General features: G+C 38.9%; 2 protein-coding genes and 1 long non-coding RNA gene across 6 annotated transcripts in view; 2 read left to right on the plus strand and 1 right to left on the minus strand.

The window, feature by feature from the left end:
• The window catches only part of LOC115731309 (B3 domain-containing transcription factor VRN1-like), a 43,516-nt gene extending 25,285 nt beyond the window's left edge, over window positions 1-18,231 (plus strand). For all 3 annotated transcript variants that reach the window (XM_048278613.1, XM_048278612.1, XM_048278614.1), the window contains one exon: window positions 17,876-18,231. In XM_048278613.1, coding sequence (XP_048134570.1) covers window positions 17,876-18,157 — 282 coding nt within the window. In that variant the 3' untranslated portion in view covers window positions 18,158-18,231. The remainder of the gene's footprint in view (window positions 1-17,875) is intronic.
• Window positions 5,991-6,618, minus strand: LOC125314980. Its single transcript, XR_007198329.1, has 2 exons — window positions 6,527-6,618; window positions 5,991-6,442 (listed from the first exon to the last, which is right to left on the minus strand). It is a non-coding gene; the product is annotated as an uncharacterized LOC125314980 (long non-coding RNA).
• LOC125314978 (B3 domain-containing protein At5g18090-like) lies at window positions 11,915-16,761 on the plus strand. Of its 2 annotated transcripts, none has more exons than XM_048278615.1 (3): window positions 11,915-12,129; window positions 12,743-13,163; window positions 14,639-15,168. In XM_048278615.1, the coding sequence occupies exons 1-3, from the start codon at window positions 12,001-12,003 to the stop codon at window positions 14,899-14,901; spliced, it is 813 nt and encodes a 270-aa protein (XP_048134572.1). In that variant the 5' UTR covers window positions 11,915-12,000; the 3' UTR covers window positions 14,902-15,168. The 2 variants fall into 2 exon arrangements, with proteins under 2 accessions (XP_048134572.1, XP_048134573.1); XM_048278616.1 differs by lacking the exon at window positions 14,639-15,168 and adding an exon at window positions 16,398-16,761 and having other exon boundaries at window positions 11,916-12,129.
• Window positions 18,232-18,235: the final 4 nt, after the last annotated feature.

Consider the following 18,235-nt stretch of genomic DNA (forward strand, 5'->3'; position numbering starts at 1 on the left):
TGAACCGCCGGTTCCGATTCATGAACCGGCGGTTCTGGTTCGTGACCATGCTTGAATCAGAACCGGCTCTTGAAGTGGCGATCCAGGTTCCGATTTGGAACCGACGGTTCCAAGACTGTTCAAAGGTCGGTTCCGGTTCCGGTTTTGAATTTTAAATAATAAATTATGAAATAAAAGTAATAAATTATCAATTATAAATTATAATCAATTGTACATTATAAGTAAATTTGAGCGGAAAAAAAGGGAGAGGGAATGGGTTTGAACTTAATGAATTATCATTAAGCACCTACATATCCTCTTGGAGATAGATGAATTAAAATCAATGTAGTTGTTTTACCTTTAATAACCCAATTTATCTCATCGTCAATCGTCGTTACCTATTGTGGTACCCGTGGCGGTGGTATCTCCACTATCATTATTGAAGAATTCGCCATCTCGATCTAGCTATTATTGTCGAAATTTAGCCTTTGTCCAATCATCAACACAAGCTTGAGCCTCCACAATATTCTGATTTAATCTTGAATGACGGTCATCCAAAATTAATTCTCCAACGTTAAATGCTTGTTCAATTGCAACTGTTGAAGAATGGATTGCTAATATTTGTCATGCGATGAGAGCGAGGATTGGGAATTAGGTTAAATGAGTCTTCCACGACTCCAGAATTTTGAAATCTATGCGGTGTTCGGAATCACGAAACTTAAAAGTAATGGTTAAATAGTTTTCTAATTTGAAAATATTACCTGTTGCTCCATTTTGTCTTTTTTGCCTACTAATGAGCAGATTATACCCTCTACTAAGTCTCCCATGCTCCTCCCTTTGTGAGGCACTAGGTTGAGAAGATCCACTGTCACCTAAATCATATCTACTACAAAATTCATTATATAATGCTACTATAGCGTCTTTAACCTTTCTTTGTGTAGTTTTAATATTTCTTGATTCATTCAAATATAAACAATCATAACAATAATCCTTCAGATAATCATACAAACCATCTAATTTAGTACGTGGATCAAAAACAATAGCAACCAAATAAACAAGAGGAATGCATGCATAATAATGCAGCCATTTTGCTTTCATTGCTATAATAGTCGGAGATAATTGAACATCTTTTTCATATTCATAAAAAAAACCAATAATGTTAACACACTCTATTAAAAATAAATACGTAGCAGGATAATAAACACTAGATAAAATATAAGTTGTATCATTAAAAATTTTCAAAAAATCTAATTTTTTTTTTTGTAAACAACCCAATCTTGCGGGAGTAAACTAATTTCGAAAACATTATCCAAAATAAACGTATATAATAAATTTTTATAAGCAAAAGATTGATGAAGCAACTCGTAAGTAGAATTTCAACGAATTGGAACATCTTTTGAAAATCTTTTTGGTTTTTATCCATATGATTTACAAAATCTGCTCCATTCTTTCATAACTTAGGGACAATTTTATAAAAATTTAATTGCTCTCTTTATTGGAATGAGAAAAACCTCAAGAGTTTGTAAACCATCTTATACACATAAATTTAAAACATGGCAAACACATTTAATATGAAAAAATTATCCACCAAAAGAAGTTTACAAATATTTTCTAACTCGGGAATATAAGCGGTATGTGACGCGGTATTATCAAAACCAATTAAAAAAACTTTATTAGCCAATTTATATTGTTCTAAAACTTGCCTAATTATTCTAATTATTGGCCATATGTCTTTCATCAAACACTCAAAATGCAAGTACTCTTTTTTGAATGTTTTAATCGTCACATATCCAATAATATATGATACCCATATAAGAATGAATTTGCCAATGATCGCTCCAAATGTCTCTACCTATATGCACATGTCTATTGAAATTCGTAAAAAAAAATTTACAAAGCCTTTTTTTAATTTTTATAAACCCTAAAAAGTTCGCGTTTAAGAGTAGTTTTCGGAACGGATTTTGCTTGGGGAGTACATGCAGTGTTTATAAAAAAATTCAAACCAAAATTTTCATCAATAGTAAACGGTAAATGTTCAATTGCAACATATTGAGCTAATCTTTCTTTATAAACTTGATCACCGTAACGAAATAAAGGAGAAGTGTTAGGATTTGTGTACCTAGAAATTTGTTGTTGTCTGGTGTCGATCCCCGCTTGCGTTGCATGTTTTTGCGTCAAATGATGACGGTATGTTCCATAGCCATCTCCTTTATTAAAATTGTATGATTTCATATAATATTTACAGTTTATCTTATACTTGTCTCCGTCTACATGTACGTTGTCGAAGAGTTGCCATAAGTTAGATGTATTCTTCCGGGCCTGCCGTTCCGGTTCCTTTTCTGTCAACATTTTTTCGACGCCGAGCTTGACGTTGTGAATATAATTGATATTATCATCCACGTTTACCCAATATGTAAACTCACGAGGATCGGGCTCCTTCTCCTATCACTAGCTCCGCTTTCACTTGCCATTTTTATCAAAGAATTGAGTGAAAAATCGATTCAGAAAATTGAGAGAATTGAGCCGGGATTGAAAGAATTTGAGAGAAAAAATGAAGGAGGGAATGGTATCTATAAAGAATTTAGGAAGAAAAAAAAGGGGGCATATTTCGGCCTTTATAATGCAACGGCCCAATTTTGGGCTGGGGGTAAAGAGCCGTGGCTCTTTCCCTTTTTTTTTTGTTTTTTGGCGGTTTGGAACCGGTGCGGGTTCCGACTTTTTGTAAAACCGTAACCGGCCTGTGAGGGGCCGGGCCAGTTCCGATTCGAAACCGGCAATCCCAATCAACGGGCCGGTTCCAATTAGTCCACGGGCTGGTTCGAGGCCCAAACCGGCCCGTGGCCATATCTATTGCGCGCTCATGTAGTTGAAGTTGTAACCCCCAACACCACCTTCTCCTTCTTCTTCTTCTTCTGTAAGTAGCCAAGGACACTGCCGTCTATGGCTTGTAGTCGTCGCCGCCGGAGAGAAGACGGAGCTGTCAAGCGGGAGGTGGCGAGCGGTCCTCGTCTTGGGATACGTAGCTTCTTCAAGATCATACTCTCCGAAGCCCTTGAATCTGGAAAGCTTGTGAGTTGATCAAATCTTCGCAGTCTATTTCATAAGAGTTTCTCATACTCTGTGCTGTGTGTAACCCATCAACCTGAAAAACTGTTTTATGTGTTGGGTTTTTGGATGAACTTTTCACTTCCAGCTAAAAAGCCAAAAAAGAAAAGAAAATAATTACTGGGTATTGTCTAAAATGGATGTGGATGGAACAAAATTTCTCCTCTTTCATTCTTGAATAGTATGAACGTCTTCATGGGATGCGTGACCTGTTGTCCCTGAACCATGGTGGTGGTCGGCCTCATGTCTTATTTGCTGCTGCCATTTCTTCTGCTGGAGTTTTGTTATGTATTTTTATGCTTTAGGATTAGGGTCGAAACGGCTTTTCTATGGCGCCTTGCTTCTTTGGGCAGCAAAATTGTCTTGCGCATTCTCAGTCTTAGGACAAAAAGAAAATCCATGTCAACTGTTGGATAACATGGGATCAAGATAAAAGTTATGTCAACAGTTGGATTTGGTACAACAATTTCGCTGATCGTAGTGTAGATCAACTTTTGGATTCTTGAGCTTACTCTTGTCCAAATGAAGCAACTATCCCTCAAATTCAATCCACAATTATTCTGAAGCGCACTTGTGGAAACTGACCTGCAACTTTGATTTTTTCATAATAGGGGATTCCAAAGGGCTTCTTGAGAATATGTGGAAAGGATCTCTCAAACTCGGTGCTTCTCAAGGTTCCGGACGGTTCAGCCTGGACTGTAGAGCTAGAAAAGTGTAACAATGACATGGTTTCGTTGGGGAAAGGGTGGCGGGAATTCATGAAACATTACTCCATTGGTCATGGTCACCTCCTAATTTTCAAATATAAAGGGAACTCCACTTTTCGCGTGATAATATTCAATAAGAGTGCTTCAGAGATAGATTATTCCTCAAGCAGTGGCAAAACATCATACCTTGGGAGTGAACTTCCCTCACCAGAAATGGAAGATGTGGTAGAAACAGAACATCTGGAGGATGTCACACCCCATCAACCGCATTTACCTTATTCTCAGCTAAGTCCGGGCTACTCAACGCGAGGATCCGAAGGTGTGACTCTTCATTTTAGAAGCCACGTTTCTGCTAACATCACTCTCTTTTGTTAGGTTCTCCTCCGAAAATACTTGAAAAGTTTTATAATCCGATGCTGCCCAAATGATATGGTATCATTAGATGTTTAAAAAAAAAAAAAGTCCTCTGCTATGGAACGGAGTAGCTTTGCTATTTCTATCTGTAGTAATGGTAAGTAGGTAGATTGAATTGATCCCTTTTCCTACCTGTTTTGGAACTAAATGGAACCTGGTCTCCTCGGTATGTAGTTCCCATTGATACTGACCCTGAGGGACCAAGTCCGTCTCAAGCTCGAGCTGGCCTGACAGGCATGAATAAACATCCTACATGCAGAATGAGCCGTTCTGAGCTGGTTTTTCATGGTCCTACACTTCCAAGGCCTCTTACTACTCCTGGATTAGTCGGCAAACTTGATTCCGAGCATCCCTTTTTCAAAAAGGCAATCCAGCGATCTTATACAGATCGACTGGTAAGTCTTGAGGTCATCTCCGGTATAGTTCAATTATGATTGCTAGTACCTACAATGCCATGATCACATTAGCTGTTGATGTCCACTTGTTGAGATTTTTTTTCCCATCCATATTGTGTCTATGATATAATCCAATGGGTTACTACAACAATACTCATTCCTAGGATTTCTCATTCCACTTATACAATTTCATGGCTTGGTTGTTCAAACATGTACATGTGCAGTACATTCCAGGTGAATTCTTCATGCAGCATATTCAGGAAAAGCAAAGAGCAACTCTTAGGTATGCCAACAGATCATGGTCAGTGAGGCTCATCAGGGGCAGCAGACGTGTCGGAGGGGCTTCGTATCTGTCCTTTTCTGCTGGTTGGAGTGCATTTGCAAGAGAAACTCATCTGCGCGCAGGAAATGTCTGCGTGTTCAAGTTAATTGATAGGAATGATATTGTTTTTGAAGTCTCCATTTTGAGTGGTGAGGACTTGATTTACATTGTTGAAAATGAGCACTTCTAGTTGATTCGTCTATTCCGATGTGAAGAGCACTGATGTCAAATTGTCTGATTTTGTCATTTCATGGTAATAATGATCCCAATTTATGCTTAGATCGTGTTATAGTAGGTCAATTGAAGAAACGCTCATGCTAAGTCCAGTTTTATTTTTTTAGTTCAGCACAGAAACACACCTGGGTTACATGCGAATAGCTTAACAGCTTCACCGGCCATGATCTGTCTGAAAACCTAAAGAGTCGCCATTTCCTTGTTTCTTGAATATGTTGCTTGGCAAATTGACCAGGAACATACTGCACATTCGTATGTGTGTCGACAAATCACTGTATGTTAAAAGGACATCAAAGAAGCACACACTCACGTGAAAAAAAAGCACCTGATGTAGATTCTTCCCAATGATTGCTAGTTCAGGAGTCTTAATCAACAGCCTTGAGGGGCGGGTTGACCTGCATTTGCAAGAGAAACTCATCTGTGTGTGGGAAATATCTGTGTGTTTGAACTCATTGATAGGGATGATGTTGTATTCCAAGTCTCCGTTTTCTGTAGTGCCGGTAAGGATCCGATTCATATTCATTGAGATGAACATCGGAAGTTTTACTTTAGCCATTGGCTCCGTCGATATGAATTCAGCATTCCCAACTATGCCTTTTTTATTCGGTAGCTACAAAACAATGAAAATTGGACGTTTTTATATTTCTGTTTGCTTGTTTCCTGCACTAGTCTCAATTCAATTTTAAAGTTCTCATCGTTTTACTACAGGTGGGCTGGATTTTCATGGTCCTACACTATCAAAGCCTCTCAAGTCTTCTGGTTTAGCTCATTCGGAGCATCCCTTTTTCCTACTGGTGATCCGACGATGTTATATGAATTGTCCGGTAAGATGTCAAGCTTAAATCATCACCCACATATCTCATGTTCATTTTAACAGATTTCCTGTATTGGCTGTCCAAAAAATGTACTTTTGCAGGGTGTTCCGGTTGGATTTTCCAAGCAACATCTTCAGGAGCATAAACAAATAGCGACTCTTCGGTATTTGGACAGATCGTGGCCAGTGAAGATCCTTAGGAGCCATAGACAGGCCACTGGTACTACTATTCTGGCCTTCTCCGCCGGTTGGCGTGCATTCGCAAGAGAAACTCATCTGCGCGTAGGGACTGTCTGCTTGTTTGAGCTCATCGATAGGGATGATACTGTGTTCAAAGTCTCCATTTTGAGCGGTGCTAGTAATGACCCGGTTCACATTAATCGATATGAACAGCGGAAGTATCACCTTAGGCCATTGCAGCATCGGAATGATTTAAGCAGCACCACGGCGAATCAATGAAAAGCACTCTTTTCTGCTAGCTTCAATTCTATGACTAACTTGCTCAGAAAGAATCTCGAATTCGGTGAATCTTTATGGTTTTGCTCAGCGGCTCAACCTCACCAGTAGATCTACAAAACAGTAAAGATATCATGCTCTGATGCAAGATTTTGGAGTATTACGATTTTCATATGTTTTGTCCTTCAATAGTGTGGCTTATCTTTTTGATATAATCTCTTTTCATATGTTTTTTCCTTCATTATTAAATAATAGTTGAGGGTCCAATCTTTAGTCCCAAAGATCAAATTCTGAATTATCATACATACATACGTTCAAAGACTCAAACGATCCTAACACTTCAAATCAAACCCGGTTGGAATCTCTTAATTGCAGATTAGGCAGTTAAATATTCAACTATGAATGTCCATCAGGGGAGGCAAAATGACACGAATGATCGTTAAGCTATGACCCTATGTGCAATATGATCTTGAAACTTATAATTTGTTCAATGTGGTACTTGAACTTTGGCTCAATTTGGAATATTGTCGTTGAACTTTTAATTTGTTCAATGTAATCCTTAAAACTTGTAGTGCATGTTCGATTAAGTACCTAGACTTTATGAAAACGTTCAATGCGTACATTAATGGACGGATAACATTGGTTATTTTCATACGGTCTAGGAATTAGTTAGAATATTAATCAAAAGTTCAAAGATCGCATTGAACAAATTGAAAGTTCGGAGACTACATTATATATTATGAGAAATTTCGGGGACTGTTTGTGTCATTATCCGATTAGGAAATTACCTAAATTGGACTATGACTTAAATGACAGACAACCAGTAGTGAGGCGCAGCCCGTGCATTGGACCGGCGTAACTTACGATGAGTAGCGGCTTGTTGAGGACTCTAGGAACTTTGCCGTAAAACCGGAGATAGCGGGGACTTTGTCGGGGGTGGTCCGGACGTCGCTGGAGCTACTTGCGACAACGCCGGAAAAACCCGCAGAAACGTAGGGAGCATTAGAAATTCGATTGAGGGGCGTAATAGCAACCGTTGGAGCTTCTGTGGTGGCTTTTGGACACATCATTACCGGGCGTGGCAGCTGAACAGAGACCGGCGAGGATGCTTTGGGTGCGGTAGGACCGCTGAGCCTGCTCGGTTGGCACGGGGAAACTTGCAGGCCCGGCAAGGAGGTGCGGTAACTTGCCTATCTTGCTGTTTGTGGCTGGAAAACTCGCTTGAGGGGCGCTAAAAGGACTTCGAGATACTGTAGAAATGGTGTCGGAGGTCCGCTTCTTTGTTGGAACTCACCGCGAGGCCGGAGGTTCATCGAGGCGGTGTAGAGCTCGCCGGCAATTGGAGGCGTCGCCGGGCCCGGACAGCAGCATCATGGCTAGTTGGGGCGGTAGCGAGGAACTCGTTGCTCGCCGCATGCCTCGCGTGCATTCTCTCTCGAACTCTTATTGTGTCCAGCCTCCTTTAATTTGAAGCGGAAGCATGTTTATATATTGGTGAGATTAGGGCACTCTCGTAAGAATTTAGTTTCTTAATTTGGATTAAGAGAGTATGCGATTATGTCCAAGATAAGAAATTAAAGTAGTTCTCTTGAAATGATATGGCTCACCACTTCCAATAAGAACATAATCTTTCCTAGTTTAGGACAGCACATGTGCATTGTCATTTCGACCATATTATATGTCGAATGGGCTTGGCCAAATTTTGTCTTGTTGTGCGTTTAGTCCTAATAATTTAATCAAACCCAGAGTCTCTCTAATTTTATTTTTATTTTTATTTTGTCAAAGAACTGGAAATTTCATTAATTGAAAAAAAGTTTGTGAACATCAAATACTGAAAAAGATCTAACATAGATTTGCGGGGACAAGATAAACAGTTAGTGAGGAATTCCGTTTTCCTCCGGGCTTTAGCCACCCAAGCTCCCGCCTTGTTCGCTTCTCTCGACACAATGCTTGGTGCACGCCACTAAGATGGACCAATTTCTCCATGATTAAGTCAGTTCATTTACAATGCAATTTATATTGGCTTTATTACTACTACATGATGATATGTCTAATAAAGGCATAAGGACACCTCAAGTGTTAATATTTGTGTACAGTACTCACTTTAGTGCCAATATTTTTTTTTTGACACCTAAGTGCCAAATCGAAAAAAAAAAAAAAAGATCACTTTAGTGCCAATGGCTAGAAATTCCGGCTACCTCACCCAAATTGACACTTAAATAATCATTTTTCAAAAAAATTGGCACTTAATTGATCTAGAAAACGATCACTTTAGTGCTAAATTGGAGAAAAAATAATCACTTTAGTGTCCACGGCAAAAAATTCTGGCTACCTAACCGGAATTAGCATTTAAACAATCATTTTTTTAAAAAAAATTCATATTTAAGTTATCCAAATAAAATATTAACATCAAAGTGAGGGCCATACATAAATATTGGTACTCGAGATGTACTTTTACCTCCTAATATGTAAAGTAATAATATATTGGTACTCGAGGTGTACTTTTGCATCCTAATATGTAAAGTAGTAATACCTTTATTTATAGGTCCGGTCGATCTCTAGTTTCTTTCGATGGGTAAATGAGATTGTAAAAAATTTAAGTGTCAATAACTTTCATTTTGTGTTTTACTATTTTGCCCTTTCCTCTTTTTCTTTTATTTTTTTCCTTTTGACCACTATTTCCCAGATTTCCAAAATCGCCGAGGCACCGCATCCTGCACCCCTCCACGGAAAGATATCTCCCTCTCATTCCCTTTTCTTTTCTTTTTCACTTCTTAATATTTTATCTTCTTCCTTTCAGACTTTTTTTTTTCGTTTTTTTTCCTTATTTTCTTTTGCCACTCCATTCATCAATCTCATCAATATAACTTTTTTTTTTTTGAGATAGTAGTCTTGATCTTGATCGATCTTCTTTTGTTACTAAAGAACACAAGACAATAGAGATGCCACGATGAAAGGGTGGCCGTGTGCTTGGCCAAATCTGTCTGAATCAGTATTTGTGGCCGTGCATGTATGTGCCTTTAAATATACGAAAATTTTTTTTAGCGATAATTGAAACATTAATTATGATTTTTGTTGTATCGCTTAATTTATAGTGAAATTATTTGCTGCTCTCCCAATATAAATGGGTCATGCCGACTGAAATACATAAATTGGTGTCCGATTCATTTCTTTATTTTGTTGATTGTTTGTTTCCGCAACAATTGATACCAGGGCCCGCTTGGCTAAGTTGAAGCGAATCAATGGCCATAAAAGCAAGAACAATGAAAATAGATAGACTTGATGGGAAGAATTTTGATTTCTGAAAGATACAGATTGAGGATTATTTGTTCTAGAAGAATCTGCACATTCCCCTGTCTAGGGAGAAGCTAAAGTTGACGAAGTAAGCTGGTTGGGAATTCTTGGATAGACATGCGGTTAACGTTGGCCCCTAATGTCGTGTTTGACATTGTCAAAAAGAAGGCAATTGCTAGTTGGATGAAGGCTATGTTGGACATGAATGAGAAGCCCTCTAGAATAGACAAAGTCTATTTGAAGTGAGGTTTGTTTAACTCAAAATTATAATGCATGATGGCATCATGGAGTCATTGACTAGAGTGATGCACGTTCCAAAGTTGAAGAAGTATCTAATTTTCTCACGTGCCCTAGATTCAGCTGAGTACCAGTATACTTCAAAAGATGGAGTCTAAAGATTGTTTGAGGTGCCTTAATGATAATGAGAGGAATCACGCACAGTAGCCTTTATGAACTTCAAGGTGAGACAGTAATGGATTTCGCTGCGAAAACATCAAATGCATCAATTTGACAATCTAAGTTGTAGCATATCCATTTGAGGTACATTGGCAGAAGAAGGCTGAAGGTTTCAAGTGAAATGAATATTTTATGTGGTTATGCTACTAAAAAACTAAATGTATGCAAGTGTTGTGACTTAGGGGAACGGTGGGAAATGTAGTTCAATATGACTGCCAAAGAATCCATGGATATTGCAGAGATGATTCACTTGGATTTGCATAGGCTATTGTGATTTCTTTCGAGGAAAAGTGTTAGATTTATGCTATCTGTTATGGATGACTACTCAAGAAAGACGTGGGTTTTTATGCTAAGGCACAAACTTGATATTGTTATGAGGATCAGACAGTTAAGAGTTCTAATCGGAAATGAGATTTGTAAGACGATCATGCATATGCATATTCATAATAGCATATAGTTATGCTCGAAGTTATTAACCGAATTCTGTATGAAAAAAGACCTAGTGAGGCACCGCACTAGTGCTAGTGAACCACAATAGGTTGTAGAGTTGATGTGCGGAACATTATTAGAGACAATCCATAAAATACTCTCTAGTAAAGCTATAGCTAAACGATTCCCAACAGATGCGCTTACAGGTACGGTTGCTAATTATTTTAAATAGAGCATTTGTTTGCCTGTGTTTTGATCAAGTAATTAATGGTAAGCTCAATATGAGGGCAAGAAAGTGCATATTGATAGGCTATACAAAAGGTGAGTGGGGCTATCAGCTTTGGTGCTCGAAATTAAATTTGCCTATTATCGGTAGAGAAGTTATATTTGACGAGTCTCCAAGATTTCCGAGTAGGAGTGATTGTGGCAGTGTTTATACGGATATGAACAATGTTCAGCTCAATGTGAGTTACAACCAAAAGCTCATAATGTAGCGAGTACTAGTATAACAATCGACACAGATGGTGCTTGTAGCGATGTCGAGCATGCAAAGCGAAACAGTAGCTGTAGCTACTATGTATAACAAGTTGTGTATTCAATTTTTTATAGATATGAATGCAACGTTCCTTTATCTGCGGTTGAGGTGGTTTTGTTGGAAAATCCATGTGGAGTAGCTAAGGTGCAAGTGGATTGGTGTTCTAATGAGATCCATGGTACTGATAAAGTTCGAGTGACGCTTAGACTTAAAAGATGTGTATGGCCGTTGAGTCCAAAGGGATTGTGGAAGAGTATTCATAACGTTCATATGCTTTTAAATTACATCCTAAGTGCTTTGAAACCATGAAATATTGTGTTAAGATTTTGCATAATTTTTTTATGAAATTGAGAGATTATTTCGTGAGTATTTGCCGGGTTAAATACTGTGCCAGTTATTTTGAGCAATTGGAAGTTGCGAAATGCTGAAAATGTTTGACGAATTCGAATTTAGTTATAATCTCTATTATATAGCTTAATTATAGTGAAAATTTTTGCTGCTTTCCTCGTAAACCTAAGTCTCTTGACCAAATTATGTCTATTCGATGTTCGATTTATTTTTCTGTCCTATCTATTTTATTTTTTGTATATTTGTTTTCGCAACGTCATTATTCCTCGAACCACTCGTAGCCTTTTTTTTTTACAGTAACGAGTTTCCATAAAACTCCAAAGACTCAATTCTCAGAGGTGTCTCATGACGAATGGTGGCCACTTGGCAAACTCTTTTCTGGTTGCAACTTTTCTCACTTCCCTTGGGCGACCCACTGAAGAACAGAGGCTCCCCGCTCATATAGTTGAAGTTGAAACCACCGAACCATCTTCTTCTTCTTCTTCTGCATGCAGTCAGGGACATTACTGTAAATGGCTTTCAGTCGTCGTCGCCGGAGAGAAGAGGGAGCTGTCGAGCCAGAGATCGTGGCCGGTCCTTGTCTTGAGGGCCGTCACTTCTTCAAGATCATACTCTCCGACACCCTTGAATCCGGAAAGCTTGTGAGTTGATCCAAATTTCAGTGTCTGTTTCTTACGATTCTGCATCATTGTTAAGAGTTTCTCACACTCGTGATGAGTACCCGCCAACCAGGAAAACCGGTTTATCTGTTTGGTTTGGAATTAACTTTTTCACTTCCAGCTGAAGGCAAAAGAAAATCAACAGCAGGGTATTGTCTGCATGGCCTGTAAATCGAACAACATTTTTCCTTCTTCGTTCTTCAGTAATAAGGATATCTTCATCGGATGCATGATCAATTGTCCTTAGCCATCCTGATGTTCGTTCTCATGTCCGGAACCATCCTGATTCGGGTAGAAATGGGTGGAAATGGATTTCAGAATGTAGTTATACTGTGCATGGTTCGGGTTTCCACAAACTGTTGAACATTACTGATTAGTAATTTGGATTCTCTAGCTTTACCCTTGCCAAAAGAAGCCACTGTTGCTATAATTCAGCCCACGCTTATACTGAAGCACACTAGTGGAAATGGAAACTGATCTTTCATCCATGTTACAGAAATGAAAACTTCGTAGTTTTCTTCCTGTTTGTCTGCACTTCGGTTTGACTATGATGAGTTTTTGTCATGGAACTTCAACTTTAATAATTCCTTAATAGGGAATTCCAAAAAGTTTCTTGAGAAGATGTGGAAAGGATCTCTCAAACTCAGTGCTTCTCCAGGTTCCGGCCGGTTCAACCTGGACTATAGAACTAGAAAAGCGTAACAATGACATGGTTTCGTTGTGGAAAGGTTGGCGGGAATTCATGGAGTATTACTCCGTTGGTCATGGTCACCTCATAGTTTTTGAATATAAAGGGAACTCCACTTTTTGCGTCATAATATTCAATAAGAGTGCTTCAGAGATAGATTATTCGTTGAGCAGCAGCAGAACATCATACCTTGGGAGGAAATTTACCTCACCAAAAACAGAAGATGTCGTAGAAGCAGAGGATCTCACATCCCATCGAAGAATGAGGGTCGAACCACATTTACCTTATCCTCAGCTAAGTCCGATCTACTCACCACGAGGGTCCAAAGGTGTGACTCTTCATTTGATAAGTTACCTTTCTTCTCATGTCACTTGCTTTTGTTACATTTTATCCAAAAATACTTGAGACCTTTTTAATAATGCTTTATGTTGTTTTTGGTATTTGCAAGTTGTGGAGGATTAGTTAGAACTAGTAAGGTGAAGAGGATGCCAAATTTATCTGGTCAATTAATTTAAATTTTGATTTCCGGGACAGCATTAACTTCTACACTGCGCTTAATCTTTTCAGAGTGAATCATTCAATTACCTAATGAAATTTACAAACAAGTGCCATTTAAAGTTCTCATTTTCGTAAATTACAGATGGGATCAGACAGTCTAGAGGCAAAGTGAATTGTTCTGAGGCGGTTTTTGGTGGTCCTACACGTATCGGGCCTCTCTCTGGTTTTGCATCAGAGTATCCTTTTTTTGAGGTGATGATGCAGCCATCTTACCTTAAGCGTCATATACTGGTAAGATCAGAAAACCAAATTCATCAGTATTCAGCGGCATATTTCCAGTTCAAAAACGATGCTATCTACATCTTTGTTATATGCTAGTGTCATCCTAAGCTGATCGGGTTTCGGTAGGATATAGTATGCCGTTATTTTCACTGGAACTGTTTATACGTATTTGTTCAAAGGAAGAACATGCTCTACCCAATGATAGTTGTAGGAGCAGAGCCTGACATTTTGATTTTTGTCCAGTTAAGATTGTTGATTATAAGTCCAAAAAACAAGCAAATAATGCCATCAATCTACCATTTGTGTGCTTGCGTTATCAGCTTCTGCTTATATCATGGTCTTTCTTTGTCATGCAGTTTGTTCCCCGTGGATTTATCATGCAGCACATTCGGAAAATCAAGGGAATCGCTACACTTAGGCATTCAGGCAGGTCATGGCAAGTGAAGCTTAGGAGCTGTGGACGTCGTGGGGCACGGTTTGCTTCTGGTTGGTTTGCATTTATGAGAGAAGCTCGTTTGCGCTTAGGGAATGTCTGCGTGTTCGAGCTAATTGATGGGGATGATATTGTGTTCAGAGTTTACATTTTCAGTGGTGCTGGTAAGAACTTGATTACCTTGTTCGAAATGCACACTCGCAGTGTCACTTTAGGCTGGTTTTAGAATGACATCTGGATTTACCACTATTCCTCCTTTATAAGTTGTGCTGCTTCACTGACAGGTACAAATTTTCTTATTTGTTCTTATAAAATCTACTTGAATAAGTTTGACTAAGGTAACTTAATGATTTAGGTGGTGCTAATTCTAGTTGATTTGTTTCTTTCTGTTGTGAAGGGCATTTACAATTTGTTCAGTGAAATTGTCCGAATTTCAGTTTTCCTGATAATATTAGTTACATTCTCTGCTGAACATTTTCATAATAGTAAGTCAATTAAAGAAAGATTTCACCAATATCTAGTTAAGTTCTCCTCTTTATTTAAAGGCAGGAACAAACAGTCTAAAAGCACAGCGAGCCTTTGTGAGCCAGTTTTTCATGGTCCTACACCTCTCGCTACTCCTGAATTAGCGAACGAGTTTGATTCGGAGCATCCTTTCTTCAAACTGGTGATACCTGGATATCAGACTAGAAAAATGGTAAGATCTCGATTTTTATCCACCACTGGCATATCCAAGTTCAATTACACCTGCTTTCTAAACCATGCCTCAGTACTGTGTATTCCCAAGTTGATTTGGTTTGTTACAGATACATATGACATGTTATTTCTTGGAGTGTTTGTGGGGCATCTATGATGGAGCAATGGGAACCAGGGAAAAAGAAGATTAAAATATCATGACTGTCCATTCACTTGAATATTCTCCATAAGCTGCTCTAAACACTATCCAAGTGAATGGATGGACAGTTACTTGAATGGAAAACTGTCTGTTAATGGACAGTCAGTTGTTGTAGATTTTTTTGGACTGCAGATCAAGATTGATGACACTTTAGATCGCAGGTTAAGATTGTTGAATTTCATGAGCCTCTCTTAAGGCTGTGAACTAAAACTCCTGAAACTAGCAAATATTGCCATGAATCTTCATCTGTGGCATTTTTCTCTGCCGTGTATGCTGATGTTATGGTCCTTCTTTTAGCATACATTCATTTGTACAAACATGTACATATGTACAGGATGTTCCTGTTGGATTCACCAGGAAACATATTCAAGAATGCACAAATATGGTGACGCTCAGGTATGCAGATAGATCTTGGCCGGTGAAGCTTTTAAGATATAAGCAGGACCACAAGACATTCTTCTCTGGTGGTTGGCCTGCATTTGCAAGAGAAAACTGTCTGTGTGTAGGAGATGTCTGCATGTTTGAGCTCATTGACAGGGACGATTTTGTGTTCAAAGTCTCCATCTTCCGTAGTGCTGGTACGGACTTGATTCACATTGATTAAGATGCACATCAGAAGTGTTACTCTGGGCCGTTCACAGCATCCATATGGATTCAGGATTCCTAATTTTGTCTTCTTCATTTGGTAGTGGCGAGTCAATGAAAAGTAAACTCGTGTTTTTTCTCTATCATCTGCTAATATAGATTCTATAAGTCCCCTTTTGGAAAGAATCTCTCAAAATTAGGCACTTTTTTAAGGTTTCTGGTGGCTCCAACCTGACCTTTAGAACTGTAAAGGGTAGTACCGTCAACACGCTAGCCTTAAGCCATATACCTACTCTAATTTTCAAGGCAAAACCGATGGTTTTACAAGCTCAAGGTGAACTTGCATCAGATACTTTTCATTTCTCTTTTCAAATACTTGAAGACTTTAGAGGAAGTTTTTTCGCTTATGGGCGTGAATTGAAGTTCATTAGTTTCTTTTCATGTGAAGAGCATTCAGAATCTATTTTGCCAAATTACCTGAATCTTGATATGCATGACAAAGCAATTTCCAATCTATCTTTCAAGTTAGTCAATTAAAGAAATTTTCACACCAATGTTCACTGAATTCCTCATTGTTTAACTGGGGAAAATGGATATCTACTCCCCAGCCTTACCACTCGGCCATGGCAGATGGTGTCATGCGAAATAGATATAAAAAGTTGCCCACTGTGGAACAGAGTAGCTTTGCTATTTCTATTTGCAGTAAAGGGAAGTAGGCCCATCGAATTGATCCCTATCCCTACCAGTTTTGGAACTAAATGGAACCTGATTTCCTTGATATGTAGCTTGTTTCGATACCAACCCCAAAGAACCAGATCTGTCTCAAGCTCAAGCGGGTTTGACATGGACAGTGAGCCCCTCGGAGCTGGTTTTTCATGGTCCTACACTTCCAAGGCCTCTCACTCCTCCTGAATTAGCTGGCAAATTTGATTCGAAACATCCCTTTTTCAAAATGGTGATCACGCGATCTTATCTGAGTTGCCTGGTAAGTCTTGAGCTTAATTCATCACCAGTACACCTAGAGTTCCCTTATGATTGCTACCAACTACAATGTGGTGATCATGTTAGCTGTTGATGTCTTGGAGATTATTTCAATGTTTACAGTGTTTATGATATAATCCAATAGATTACTACAACAATACTCATTAATAACATGTATTAAAGAAGGATGTTAGCTAGCGATTTCTTTCATCCTCGAGCACTTTCAAATAAATAAATATTTTCGATTTTGTCAACCTCTAATTGTTACCTTCTTGCTTTTTGCCCTCCAATTTATCTCTGGATTTCTCATTCCACTTACACAATTTCACATTTGGGTTGTTCAAACATGTACATTTGCAGAGTATTCCGGCTGGATTCATCAAGCAGCATATTCAGGAAAACAAGGGAACGGCGACTCTTACGTTTTCAGGCAAATCATGGCCGGTGAAGCTCGTACGCTATATTCAGACCAGAAAAAGGCTCTCAAGCTATACTCATCATACCCGGGTGTTCTTCTGTACTGGTTGGCTTGCATTTGCAAGAGAAACTCATATTCGTGTGGGAAATATCTGTGCGTTTGAGCTCATCAATAGGGACGATGTTGTGTTCCGAGTCTCCATTTTCAGTAGTGCTGGCAAGGAGCCGATTCACATTGATTGAGATGAACAATTGGAAGTGCTACTCTAAGGCTAAGCCATCTGCAGCATTGACATAAATTCATGATTCCTAATTACGCCTCTTTTATTTGGTAGTTGCAAGTCAATGAATAGTACTCTTCTACATCTCGGTTTTCTTCTTTTCTGCAGTAGTCTCAATTATTTAATTCCCATGTTAGAAAAAAAAAAACTCTCAAGTTTGAATCTGACCTATAGAACTAATAAAGTGTAATAATATCAATTACACTTTCCTTACACAACCGGTGGTTTTACAAGGTCAATTTCTACATACATCACATTCTTCTCGTCATCTCTTTTCAAGTGCTTGGAGATTTTACGCGAGTCTCTTTGCATGTTGGTACAACGTGTAGTTTGTTAGTTTATTCTGATATGAAGATCGTCTTGTGAGGCTACAGAAATTTCCAATCTATGCTAGATCTTTTCATAGCAAGTCAAAGAGGCATTGACAACAATGTCTATTACGGTTCTCATTGTTTCACTACAGGTGGGACAGAACAGTCTACATGCAGAGCAAGCTGTTCTGAGCCGGATTTTCATGGTCCGGAGCATCCCTTTTTCAAACTGGTGATGCCACCATCTTACATGACTTGCCTGGTGAGTCTTGAGCTTAAAAATCATCCACTCACACTTCTCATGTTCAATTCAACAGTTCTCAAGTATTGAATATCAAAAAACATGGACATGTGCAGCGTGTTCCGGTTGGATTTGCCAAGAAACATCTTCAGGAAAACAAACAAATGGCGACTCTTCGGTATTTGGACAGTTTGTGGCCAGTGAAGATCTCCAGGAGCCCCGGATGGGCCAGAGGAACCATGTATCTGGCGCTCTCTACCGGTTGGCGTGCATTCGCAAGGGAAACTCATCTTCGTGCAGGATATGTCTGCGTGTTTGAGCTCATCGACAGGGACGAAACCGTGTTCAAAGTCTCCATTTTGAGTGGTGCTGATAGTGATGCGATTCATGTTGATTGAGATGAACATCAGAAGCATTACCTTAGGCCATTTCAGCATCAATATGAACGCAGGAGTCCTAATAATGCCTCCTTTTTC

This window comes from Rhodamnia argentea, chromosome 5 (assembly GCF_020921035.1).
Source record: "Rhodamnia argentea isolate NSW1041297 chromosome 5, ASM2092103v1, whole genome shotgun sequence".
Lineage (NCBI taxonomy): Eukaryota > Viridiplantae > Streptophyta > Magnoliopsida > Myrtales > Myrtaceae > Rhodamnia > Rhodamnia argentea.

Bases quoted from the DNA above. Each gene is read 5' to 3' on its own strand.
- LOC125314978 (XM_048278615.1), top strand. From the start codon at position 12,001: ATGGCTTTCAGTCGTCGTCGCCGGAGAGAAGAGGGAGCTGTCGAGCCA. The intron at 12,130-12,742 runs GTGAGTTGATCC...ATTCCTTAATAG, and splicing joins CCCTTGAATCCGGAAAGCTT to GGAATTCCAAAAAGTTTCTT. The intron at 13,164-14,638 runs GTGTGACTCTTC...TTTGTGAGCCAG, and splicing joins CTCACCACGAGGGTCCAAAG to TTTTTCATGGTCCTACACCT.